The 13,633-nt window shown below is 41.5% G+C and overlaps 1 protein-coding gene across 2 annotated transcripts in view; it reads left to right on the forward strand.

The window, feature by feature from the left end:
* The window catches only part of chd3 (chromodomain helicase DNA binding protein 3), a 47,927-nt gene extending 38,805 nt beyond the window's left edge, over positions 1 to 9,122 (forward strand). For both annotated transcript variants that reach the window (XM_075450711.1, XM_075450710.1), the window contains exon 40: positions 2,929 to 9,122. In XM_075450711.1, the coding sequence (XP_075306826.1) occupies positions 2,929 to 3,200 (272 nt within the window). In that variant the 3' untranslated portion in view covers positions 3,201 to 9,122. The remainder of the gene's footprint in view (positions 1 to 2,928) is intronic.
* The last annotated feature ends 4,511 nt before the right edge of the window (positions 9,123 to 13,633 follow it).

Raw genomic sequence — 13,633 nt, forward strand, 5'->3', positions numbered from 1 at the left:
AGCCTACATTTGCCACACTACCTGTGACACAGTGGAATGAACAAGCATTGTTTGCCGTTTAATGTTTTGATACGACATCCTGGACTTTAAGAAACCCTGTTTGCATGATAAACGCTGTCTAACAGCAGGAAAAACTGCTCTTACTTTGCTCTTTTTTGCCTGTTCTTCTTGTACACTACCACTCAATGCTCACATCAGGGTTTCTTACTGTGCTGAAGCTTGAATGTTGTACGTCTGTTGTCGGTGGCTTTTCGATAAAAGCTAAATACCTGAGTCTAAGATGAGACGAACAGTGTTGGAGACAAACCGTCCAGGGGTTGGATGTTTACGGTGACCTTATCACATGGCTTTGTGGTGGCTCTCCAGCCTGGGAAAACAAAAAAGAAATGAACCGGTTCTCAGAGGGTCGGCGAGTTTGACCAACTCCAAACAGGCTCTAACAGCAGCTTAGAGCTTGTGTCCTATTTCTGCTGCTCGAAAGAGGGCAATAGTGACATCAGCAGGGTTGCCTCTGTCTGCGCTTTACAGGGATCATTTTTGCTAAGAAATCTGGTATCATGGTGTTTTGAAAGCCTGGAAAGAGGTTTGTAGGAGCTGAGATTGCATTGTGGGAAATGTAGGTCGGATTTGTCTTGGCTGTGCTGCAGAAACTGTGACGATTCTTATTTTAATGTGGTTTCACGCATGCATGCAGCGCTGTGATGAGCTCCGGTTCACTTGAAAATGACTTTGCTGTATCACAAACCAGAATAACGTCTGGTGGTGCTCAAACGGAGGAAAATAAGCCGAAAACGTCTCCCCGTTCACAGTTCTCGGGGTGTCTTTGTGACATCTCTGCAGCCCCAGTGCAGATTTGTGACATGAGTTGGTTACAGAACCTCCACAAAAGCCTGATGGAGAAGCCCAAATCTGGCCAGAGACCAGGATTTGATTATTTGGCAACATGAACTGTTGATGGGCAAAAGCGGCCCAAAATACCGTTTCTATTTTTAAAGATACAATCTGAGGAATTCTGTCTTTGTATGGTTATGTTGTTGTGGAAAAACATTTAACAAGGAGAATGGAAAAAACATGCTCTGGCTTCATGAAAATGACTGTCTCTGGGATATGTGAGTGTCAGCGTTTCTAATGCAACTCCTCTTAGTTTTGCTTGAGCAGCGACATTTAGGAGCTGAATTTCATCGTTGCATTGAAACCAGTGGCATAAATAACCACCTGATGTCTTCTAAAGCAGGACCGCTTTAAGCACTTTGGATAGACACTTCATCTCCTTGTGCAGCTTAAGTTGTGAAACCTGAAAGTCCAGAAGGGAGTCCATATCGGGGAAAAACACCATCTGTGGCAGAGTTTCTGATGTGGCTGCCAGACAGACACCTGAAATAGACATTACCAGAATCAAACACAAACGTGCTGCGCTGCTATATTAAGGCATTTTCATCTCTTAACATGCTCAGCTTCAAAACCTCAACACTCGGCTCAGCAGTTATGGGATCTAATGACACATTGTGCAACAATAAAGCGCAGTCTGGAGCGCAGTCAACTCTGTTGGAGCAGCATGTTTCTTTTCTCCTGAGAAGTCGTGATTTGGGCTCTCATCACTTATCGACTTAAAAGCTTTTTAATTAAAAATTGTAAAAGAAAAAAGAAAATAAAAGAATTTTCCTGCTCGCCTGCACTCTGTCAAAGCTCACTGTCAACCTTCTGAATTTATTTTCTTATAATTAGTTTGGTAACAACATATGCTCTCCAGACGCCCTCTCTGCCCCGCATGTGTATTCGTGTTCGGAGATGTTTAGATAGCAGAGATGTGGCAGAGATAACTGGTAAAACCTGATATTCCCCAGTAGCTTTGCCCTAAAAAACCACAACAGCCAGCCCCCTCCGGGCCTGCGTCTGCCTCTCGCTCGGTGTATCTTGATTTTTGTAATTGTAGACTGAGACATCTGTCAAAAGCATTGCGTTTTAGAGAGCCAGGGCCTATCTCTGAAAATGTCATTATGCTGAGCCTGTCTGAGTCTGACTTTGCCAAGAAAACATTCGGACTTTGTCCCAAGGTATTTTGAGAGGACAGAAACCGCAGCAGCTTGGTTGTGTAAACGTCGTGTTGTGACTTGTGAACTGGCGGAGGGCTGGGCCCCGCGCTGGCTGTTCAGAAATAGTCGCTTGTGAGCTGTGTTGCTCCGTGGGTTTTTGCTCACTGGGGGCCCCCGCGGCCGGCTGCTGAGCCGAGCCCGAGCGGCGTGCAGTCTGAACGCTCTGGCAGGACACAAGCATGCAGAAAATGAGACCGCATTTATGGTCTTGATTGGGGTCGCGCTGGTTCCTAACCTTTTTGGATTCAGACATAAAAGGGGGAATAGACTGGGTTAGAATAACAATCCTCTGATTTTTGCGACTTCCTAGCTTCCTCCCATTAAAAGCCTTTTCCTGAGAGAAGATCCCACACTTGGGTACACAGAAAAATGTCCAAAAATATGCATCTCTCCTTAACTAACACATGTTCTACTTAAGCTGTATTCTGTGGACTTTTTTTTTTTTTTTTTTTTTTGACCAAATGCTCAAATGAAGGATTGTTTTGTGCTCTCTCCCACACGGCTATATATCAGCATTATCTGGAGTTATCTTCCTGCCATCAGGAAGCCACACATCTGCCCTAAAAGGAGTCCCACATTCTAGCCAAAATGTCATCTTTTAGGGGGGTAAAATTAAAGAGATGAAGTGGAGCACATGAGTTCCTCATGTCTGCGAGCACCTGCCCTGCTGATCCCCTCCCACCAGCTCCAGTAGCTCTCTCTGACCTCTGACCTCCCCGCAGAGGAGGGAGCCGTACTAAAAGAGAAATCCCTACGGGGACCAGTAAAGTGTCACATTATCCTGCTGCCCCTCTCCAAGCCTCCACTACAGTCTGCCGCTTGTCTGCCCCCACAGAAGCCGCCGTTGCCGCTGCTGGGGCCACCGGGGGAGCTGCTGGGGGAGCTGCCGGGGGGCCAACCGCCGCCGGGCTTTGCCAGAAGACCAAGGAGCACGATGTGGTGCAGCGGCAGCGAGTGGTGGACCTCTGGAAGGATGGCAAGTCAGAGGGGGCCATCGGGCAGGAGCTGAGGATGCCCAAGTCCACAGTGCACAGCATCATCGTCAAGTACCGGCTCAGCAACACGGTGGAGAACCTGCCGCGCAACGGACGACCAAAGAAACCCTGAAGGAGGCAGGGAGAGACTATTTAAGAAAAGAGAGACAAAAACCTCAATGTGCTCCAAAGAGGACTGAAGAACGGAGCACTTTGACACTGCGGGGATGTGGGGAATATAAAGGGACAGGAAAAGCTAACGAGATGGGAGGCAAAAAAGGGGGAGAAAATAAAGAGCAGAGGTCATGAAATGTGAAATGAAAAAAGCAATGGCGGCTCTTTGACCCACAAATGAAAACAAGCAATCAGCTACAGGGAGAGCGAATCCAGAAGAAGAAGGGGAGGGGTGAAAAGGTGCTACTGAAAAAATTAAAAATCCAACTGGCCCGGAGAGAAGACAAAAAAGACAGTATGTTAATGCAATCACAGCTTTTTCTTTTAGAAATTCAGGTATGTAGGTGTAATGGAAGAAAAATGCTGCAAAGGAAGATTTTTTTTTTTTTTTTCGTACCTCCTCACAGAGATTTTCTTGAGACTTCTTTATTTGTTTCTTCCTCCGAGCCAAAAAGATTTCCCCCCGGATCAATTCTTCATCCGCCGACTGACTGAACAAGCCTGTCCCCTCAGTCTGACCTGTACTCCCTCATTCCTCCACAGTCCTCCACTCCTCCAACTCTCTTTCACACACACATATATATATATATATATATATGTATGTATACACACACACACTTTGGACCTCACACACAACCTGAAAACCTGCAAAGAGCTCAGTTTATGTGCCAAGTACAGGCAGATGAATTCCAAACTCAAAACAGGACAAACTGGACTCGGATCGTCTGGCAGAAAAAGGAAAGAAAGAAAGAAGAAAAAGAGTTTTCTAAGTTTAAAACACTTTTCCCCATAGACCGTCTTGCCATAGCATTCCTGAGTCCAACCAAGCATAGAAGCAAATTTAAAAAAACTCAGACATCGCCTTTATCCTACAATCAGGAGCAACACAATTCCAACCTAATCTGACGGATTTCCTTTGAAATATGTATTACATGTGGTGAAATGTTATTTACTATTGCACCTTTTTTTTAAAGGGGGTAGTCACTTGAAGGGGTTTTTAAACTTCATCACAACAAAAAGCGTTATTTATGAGCAGCTCTTCCTCAAAGATAAAGACTGTAATCTGTCTCTGAAAGAAAAAAGGAGACGTGCTTTGAAGCTTAAAGGGACATTTTTTGTTCCTCGAGCTTCTTTATTGTGACAGCGTGATGGATTCCACGTTGTGGAAAATGTCCCCCGATCCCAGAGAAAATAAAACACTCTGGACTGTGTCATGGTTTTTCCAGCTCGGAGTGTGCGCAGTAAAGCTGTACATCAGCGTGACATCCTCGAGTGGAGAGGCAGGATGAACCCATCTGAAGGGTTTCTGGTTGGAACAAAAATTAATTATCAGCTACACTGTCCAAACTCGTATGGGTTGTATGATCCTTTTTAAGTTAAAAAGAAAGTTGGAAGGTGGTGGTGTGGCCTGCAATGAGAATATGCTGTGTGTGTGTGTGTGTACGTTTAAGATTGGTGTATGTGTTTATCAAAACTAGTCATTGTTTACACTTAAGGATATTGGTGCCAACATGATAACAGAGGAAAAAACACTGTTCTATCTCACAGCATCAGTTTTTAAATTCACTTAATGCTTCCCATGATATTTCTGTATATTTTTCCATTACTCTATGGCTGTGTTTGAAACCGCCTACTTCTCCTACTACTCCTACTAACTTTAACTTTTTTCAAGTTCCCGGATGCATACTAGATTCTCCGAAATGTTGGGTATGCATCATGAGGTTACTACTCATACTCAAACTACCCAAGATGCAACGTAACGTGACGTCGCCGATCGTCATTTCCTGTCAAACCGGCAGTTTCAAGCTAGCTACAACGAGGGTAGGCTCACTTCCTGTTTTCAAAACAAAAGCACCAATTGTATGGTAATGGCTTTCCCTATGATAAAAGGCAACGGGTATTTTATTTTGTGAAAATAACCGGAAGTGCGTTGCTCACTGCGGCTAGCTTTAGTAGCGCCGAATTCGTGGGAACAAAATTGTAAATAGCCGGTATTTTGTCAGGTTTTCAACACGTTGTGGATCTAAACGACTACTTTCTCACCTGAAAATGTTTCAAATGTTGCTAAAGTTTACAGAGTTTAGAGCTTAAGTTAAATCAGCTTCAGGCCGGCTGATTTCGGCTCGGGCAGGAGCGAAATGCATTGTGGGTAAACGCTCTGCATACTGTCTGATCGATGAGTATGGAAGTATGTAGTCCCTCGCACTTTGAGGGACGTTGAGTCGGTTGGCTAGTTTGTGACGTCAACAGCGTCGATTGCCGGCAAATCTTTTGGTTCTGTCGAAAAGTCACTCATCTTAACGAGATACGGTCCCGGTCAACATATTTGTTGATTAATTGTTTGTAACTTTGTTTCGAAACTGGCTCTAAATCCGTACAATTCGGACTCTGCAACGGTTTCCTCCATAGACGTATTCTCCATTTTTACTTCCTGCCCTCCATCTCCATCCGTCATCATCATCACGTGACTGAAACCCGGTTACTCTGCTGTAAAGTGTAAAACCGTGGCAGTATTTTATCTTTTTTTTTAAGCTCATTGTCTTGATTTTACGACCTGCGCCTTTTTGATTGTGGCTCACTGTCACTACTGTCTGTCTTATGTCCAGCTTCAGGTCCCGGTTTCCATGGCAGCCATTCGGCTTAATGAGGGGATAAACGGTTAGCTAAACTGTTGCTAAACTAGATAGCAATGTAGCCATATGACTGTCAAATAAATTCAACAAACATTTTCTGTTGTTGCAAAATAGGTAACAAAAATGCAGATCACATGAAGCTGGTTGAAGGGAATTTTATCATTATACAGTCGTGATATAAGTGGTCTTTTGCTAGCTTGTTTATAAGCTAGCAAAACATGAACTAAACCAACCGCCATGATCCTATGTGAGAAAGAAAACTGTTGGATTCCTGCACAATGCTTTTCCAACTGGATGCATTGTGCTTTTTTTGACCTGTTACCTTTTTTTTAAGGTAAAAAAGTCGATTAATCGGCAAATAAGTTATCTGCAAATAAAGCTACAATTTCTGGCTACAAATAGTAACGAAATCAGCTTTTAAACTTGGACTGTCGTCCCCTACTCAGCGAACAAGATGTAGAAAGGCATTAGCAAGCAAAGAATAGAGAAATAAAGCCTTTTGTGCAATTAGTCACGCAGTGGCTGCATTGTAAAGCCCACAGACACACGCTCAAAAAAATAAAAAGAATCATACCTCCATAATACCCCGAGGCAAGCTGCTGAATCAGCAGATTTAATGAAAGAGTATTTTTCCTGGTAATCCTGCATGGCAGAAAAGTAAACCCTCACACCTGCACACTGTCTGCTCATCCTCCGCTGAATTTCTGCAGGTTAAACCAAGGAAAGATGAGTGAAGGGTGGTGAGTGTGGGGAAAAATACACCGCCACATACTGCCAATGGGTCCCGTATGACTCTGTGTTGTTTTATATTTATTTATTAGGGAACAAAGGTTTACTTTTAGCATTTCTATGTCACATTAACTTAATTTCCCCATTAAATGAATATGTTTAAAGAGACATTTTAACATTATATTTTGAAATGGAAACTGTTGGATGGCACCAAAGTGTCCTGGAGCTCAAAAAGTGGATGCTGGTTTAAGGTTTTAGTAAAACAAAGCAAAATGTTGGACATGAGATATTACCAGCATGTTTTACTTGACTTTCTTTTGATTAGTCTCATTCCCTTTTCCCTTAATTTATTTAAAAACTACAGAAGTGTGAATACCCTGGCTTAAAATTTTCCCTCTAACTTTCTTATTCTCCCAGTCGATTGTGAAACTCCTGCAGGTCGTGGATTTATTATACTCTTTTCCACTTGAACAGACTCTCCAGTCTGAAAACAAGTCTGCGCTTTTTAAGTTTCTGTAAAGTTGACAGCTCAGAGACACTAAGTTGTTCTTCATGAAAGGTTCTGGCGAAGATGCACTCACGCAAAGCTTTTCAGCAAGCAAAGAAAAACCAAAAAATCCTGCGTCTCTTGCCAAGATGGCAACATCCAGCTCTTTCAGATAGTAGGTAGGATCTACAGGGGAGAGAGACAGACCCACATGTTGGCCTGGAATGTTTTTTTATAGCCGTTTTGGACTTGATATCCTCCATCCAGTGTAGTTTAGAGTTTCAGGCCTAGGAGAGGAATAAGATCCTTGAAGTTTAAGAGCTCTTGGAGCTTTTGGGAGACGTTGGGTTTGTCTTACTTTTACTGTCGATATCACTGCCAACTTAATGTGGGACAAGAAAGCTTTTATCTGTCAAACGATGTCTGCTGCTACTGTGAAGGCACCAGACAGAAGACGAGTGTGAACTGGAGAGTACGAAAAAGGAGTTTGGAAGAAAAGAAATCTATTCTGTTATCTAGGGAATCTATTATCTGGTGTATTTCTGGTGCTTTCGTTTAATTCCCCCACTTATTTTGTCTTCACTTGTTCACCATATATGCATTTTTTTAAAAGTTTCTCTCCAGTGTGGGAAAAAAAGAAAAGGAGGAAAAGATGGATGATGGGTTCATTCTTTCCAGTGAGTCTATTGCAGGGGTGTCCAAAGTCGGTCCTGGAGGGCCGCTGTTCTGCAGGTTTTACATGTTTCCCTGCTTTAAACGCACCTGATTCAGAGGAAATGGATCTCTACAAAAGATTAAGTTCTGCACAAGCCTGCTAATGATGCACTTATCTGAATTAGGTGTGTTGAAGCAGGGAAACGTCTAAAACCTGCAGGGCAGCAGCCATCGAGGACCCGATGTGGACATCCCTGGTTTATAATGTCATTTACCACCTGCTCAATACACCCAGGGGCTATGTCTGCAAAAATCTGAGATTAAAAGATGAAATATCGATATCATAACGATGAGACACATAATTATAATGTGAATTGTTCGTGCTCAATCAAAGTCAAAACACAATAGAATGAATTTTGGGTTTTGTACCGTTTAATCTAAGTAGAATAATCAAAAAATGTTTAAAAATGACAGAAAACTCGGGTGAATTAGCCCAGAAGAAAGATATTTTGTCACATTTTCTGTCACGATTATATCGTTTAGCGTGAAATCTTTTATTACTATATATCCCGTGAAGTTTTTCACATGTTTTACTTATTTTCTGCCACTTGTTGGCCTCCTCTGGTAGGAGAATCATCTCAGACGTCGGGAACGCTCCTGAGTCGCTCGCTGGCGTTTCTTGTCTCGATGAAGCATCAGTTTTTGTCTTCAAGAACTGCCTTTTCCTTTTCTCTCTGTTGTCTCCTGCCTCCACAGTTTTCTCTCCCGTTATGCACCCCTTGCTCTTTCACCCAGTCTTTACCTTGATTTGTTTTGCCTCTTATCAGATTATGTCTGCCCCCCCTCCTCCTCCTCCTGCCCTTACACTCACACAGTTGTTGGCTCTTTTTCTCTCAATCTCCTCTGTTGGCCTCTACTGGCAGAATGCCATACGTTTTCCCATAAGTGGTCCCCTCTCTGCTTTTTAGGCGCGCACACACACGCAGTTTCAAACATCTTAAGCTCAATCCGCTCCTTATCGCACGTTTGATCCGCACGGGGGTGTTATGACAGTTTATCTTTTCCATGTAGCCGGAGTGAGAGCGGTGAGCCGTGGGTTCTATTCCTGGCTTTGTTTTGGAACAAGCGCTAAACTCGCCGTTTCACTCCCAGAGCACATTCATGAAAGTGCATAAATGTGGGAAGCACAGATCCCTCAGCTGGCCAGCTGTGCCGTGGTGCAGAAAGACGTTAGTTTTGATAAACGTGTGTGTGCCTGTGTGTGAAAGTGTTTACTCATTGCCGGCCTCACTTTCTCCCAGTTAACAGTTATGAATTATGCAGTTTGGCCCATATTGTAAACATGATACTGTATATAAGATGCATACATGTACTGTATTATGCAAGTTTTCTCATTAAAAAAGTATCATAATGTAAGCTTCTATGTCACTTACTTGTGAAAAGTCCATGTGAGTATCCATATTTATTTAAATCAATTAAATTCATCATGATTTAATGTCCCAAACGGAGCAAAGAGTTCAACACAACTTTATAGCAACAAACACAAAGGAGGCTTTTGACTGGAGTTGTTTTTATCAAGTTTGAACCTGGATTTTATTGCCACTCATATATTTTTATACAAACATTTTAAGCATTAATGGGTTTTTTTACCTCAAACATATAATTGATAATGAAAATAAAGGAAACATAAAAACAGAGGAATCTGAGAAAGTAAATACCCTGTGAAGGTTCATATTTTCTGCGTTGGGCTTTTTTTTTCCACATTAAAGTTTTGCTTTTTTGGTCTGTTTGTTTGAAAAGTTCTAGATAAATAAAGTTGAGTTGACTCTTGACCTCAGTATTAAGGAAGACCTCATTCCAGGAATGGAAAGTAAGCACTTTTATACTTGGAAAAAGACAAATTATTGTGTTAATCGAGCTTGTCGAAACCGAGCGAACACACTCGGATAAAACAGTTGAACTGAATCCTGACCTGCGATCTGTACCTGAGCTGAAAGCTCTCAGCACTTTAATATCTGAGGTATGATCAGCGCTCTGAAGTGTTTTCGCTTTACTTTGGAGGGTTTGCTCAGCGAGCTTGGAGCATCAGCTGAGATGGTGAGGAGGACAGACCTGGTTCAAGCTTCAGAGTCCAGTTCAGTCTGCCTGTTGCTCATTGTCAGAAACACCTTCCTCACACAACGTTTCAGTAATGGTTTCAAGCTTCATGCCGTCTGAAAATAGATATTATTTACTTAAAAGCTATTTGATCTCTTCCTCCTCGTTCATTTCTGCAGTGCTCTTTGCTTCACCATCCAGGGTGGCATTTTGAACCAGCTATTAGCACATTTCTCTCTTCTATGTTCTTTGTTTTTGCTATTTTCTGCAAAGGCGAACTGTGCTCAGGGGGGTGGGAAGCACTTTAAACCCCCTCTGTGTTGATTATTATTTGCTTTTGTTGCATCTTTGGACGATGATATCTTTAAAGGACTCGCTTACAGTGATAATGATTCGGAATTAATGAAGTTAAAGTCATTTAACACATTTAATTAGCTGGAAACACAGATTTATTCACTGTAAAATGATTCTTCTCAGTCTCGGAAAAGAGAGAAAACACAAGAGCGAAAACACGTTAAACTGGATGAACTGAATTGAGGTTCTTTTCTTTTCTCCCCCCCCCTTGCAGTACTAAACGGGCCTCCCATGTCTGTGAAGAAGGAACGGGAAGCAGAACTGCTTGTCAACAGGCGGGAGCAGCGCAGCGGAGAGGTCATCTGCATCGACGACTAGACGGCACACAGGAATACACACTCACGCACACACTGAAACCCGTGTCCGGCAAAGATATCCTCAATTTCTCTCCAAGAGAGTTAAGGTTTCGGTGGCCAATTCAGCACCACTGAACATGTCCAGTTTTACAACCAATTGACTGACGGAGCCTATTCACCCACTAATGATTGTCGTTGCATCATTTGAGACACACATGAATCTTCTAATGGATTTCCTGTGCTGAGGGTACTCCCTAAATCACTACAATCTCACAGAAGCACTCGCACATACGCCCTCTTACCCTCCATGGACACAAACACAATGACAAGCACACACAGTCCAACTTGTCTCCTAACTTCTTGTGTCCTTTTCTTGTCTGCCTCAAACCATTATACTCCTCATAAACGGCCTCCTCACGGGGCCTCCTCCTCCTCTGCGGATGGAGACTAAACACTAAAGCCACCTCTGTCCCAGAAAACTTTTAGACATCTCAACAGACCGTATAACCTTCCCCGCTCTTCCTCAAAACCTTCGACAAGAAGCTGCATGTGAAACTAAACTCATTTCTGTCGACGCTCTCCATCCCCTGAAGCATGCTCTAATCACAACAATGCTGTCTCGTGGAAAAAGGACAAAATATGGTATCAAGCTGTGCCTACAGTCCTTTTTAATGCAGTTTCTAATCCTCAGAGAAAGGCTGAATCTCTTGATTTCTCAGTCCAAGCGGCTCCAAGCACAGCTCCAGCTTTTTATTTTTTTTTATTTTTATTTTTTTATTTCAATGGTACATGTTCAAGATGAAATACATGCAGGAAGATATGATAAACATATTCAGGATTTGTTTGATCACAAGGTATTTCTTGATATCCCATCCTGCTTCCCAGGTTCTAGTTTATGTACAGAGCTTTGAGGTATTTTTGGGGGTTATTCCAGAAAAGGCCTCGTAACGACGCTATTTTTCAGAAACCCCCCCCCTTATGAATGTTTATAACCTTTCATAAACAAGTCAGTGTTATTAAAGCTTATCGACCACCCCAACACCCCTCCAATTCCTTTCCTTCTCTCCCCTTCAGCCAACTCTTTTTCCAAGTTTCTGTTTCTTTTTACAAAATCCTGTGACATACTTTACATATTTAAACAGCTCATTCGTGCGCTCTTGTATTTTTACTCTCCCATTATGAGTATTGTTGTTGACGATGTTGCTGTTGTTCTTGCTGTTGCTATTTGAAAGAGCTTCTACCAAAAGAAACATCCTTTTTTTTTTTTGTAACTGGTAAACGAATGACAAACAACACCATATGTGTGACACATGCTGCACCCTTTCGCCATGTTTGTTCTGTCATCACAAGACGACTCGAACGAAGAAGTTCAGCTAACTTCAGAAGTAGATATAATACAAGAAAACACTATTTTCTTGCTCACATTTCAGATTTGGAGCTTTCAAATAAGGTATAGAAAATAGGCCATATGTAACCCTATGCTTCTTTAAACATCTTAAGTCCATTCAACATACACAGTTGTTATCTGGAAAATCAGAAACTGGACTTTTATACATTGCATCATTAAAAAAAAACGCCTTAATAAACATAACTGAACAAATGTAAAGTCATTAAGATAAATTTAGAAACTGATGTCAACTTGTAAATTCTCGTCAGCGTTGTCTGTTTTAAGTTAAAACTGAAGGAGAAATTATAGCTCGCAGTTAACTTATCCCATAAACTTTACTCTGATTTTCCCAGAAAATGATCTGAGATGATTTTTTTTTTTAAAGTGTTTTGTTTTTAAACAAAAGTTTGGCAACCTCTGAACTAAAATGTGGCATTGATAACAACTCTTGCATTGACTGATTTCCAGGATTTTCTGTAGATTTCTGGGTATGTGTCACTGTGTATGTGGTGGTGCTGATGAAATGATGGGTGGCAGTAAAAAAAATGTCAATGATGACCCTTTTTCCCTTTTCTTTATTTTTTTTTTGTTTGTTTGTTTGTAATAAAACTGAATGAAACTATGAAAAATTAGTTGTTTTTGTCTTCTAGATGGTTTGAAATTCTGAAATATCTCAGCTCTGCTTTGCATTTTCTGCTAATTAGCTTCCATGTTAATTAGCGAAGTAGAAAAAGATGCTAACCCCATTCGACATGTAGCTGCTATTTGCAGCCTCACAAAACTGTACATGGCCGTAGTCTTTAATGGAAATTGTGTACTTCCAAAACTTAAACTTGCTAATTTGAGCGCATACATACTTTTACATGCAGTAAACTCAAACTCATTCTCGATATATTGTCAGTGCTAAGAGAGAAGCTAATGCTACCTAGCTAACGTATTTATTTCAAGTAAAATGGTGACCTTGATTGCCTAAGAATTAATCCCATGTGCTTTCAGAAGCTTGACATGGTGTTTGTACTTATATGGAGCAACTTTTACGCATTAATGATGAAATGTTGGGTACTACTGTTTCTTGTGATTCTGTCTAAATTCCTGCATTGCACATATATGAATGTAGTCTACACTATTTATACTACATGGAAGTGTAATAACAGTAGTATTCAAAATGAAGCGCAGTCTGTCTTTCTCAACCAGAATGAAGCCAAACATAACTAACTCTGTTGGTGTTGCATTTCCCTCAAAGGCATGAACCTTCCCATGACTCAGGCTGACAACATTTCTAAGCTTCCTAACTGATCAAGTTGTGGCTGGAGGCAATATGATTTTGAATAGTTTATATATCTTATTCTCATGAATGTGATATCTCGGGAGTTCTGTTTGGGATTTCTTTGAGCCGTTTCAACTCATTGATGGACTAAGACAGAGGTTTTGCAAAGTGGGCGGCAGTGGCGCTCCAAACTGTTTCAGTGAATAAAAGTGAAGAAATATTATATTAATAACACAATTAGCTATTAACAGGGGATCCCAGAGAGTAAAGAAGTGATCCACCAAGGTACTCGCATAAATAAAGTTAGCACAAGCTTAATGACACACAAAACAAACACCAAGAGGTTAAATGACTACAAAGTAGGGCTGGGCGAGTTGATTATTTAACGCCGATAAAAAATTTATGGCGCATTAGCGCAGGTTTTATTATTTATTTATTTTGTAAAAGTCTGTTGCTGTCTGCTGAGGAACCGGAAAAGAAAGTAATCG

This window comes from Odontesthes bonariensis, chromosome 19 (genome assembly GCF_027942865.1).
Source record: "Odontesthes bonariensis isolate fOdoBon6 chromosome 19, fOdoBon6.hap1, whole genome shotgun sequence".
Lineage (NCBI taxonomy): Eukaryota > Metazoa > Chordata > Actinopteri > Atheriniformes > Atherinopsidae > Odontesthes > Odontesthes bonariensis.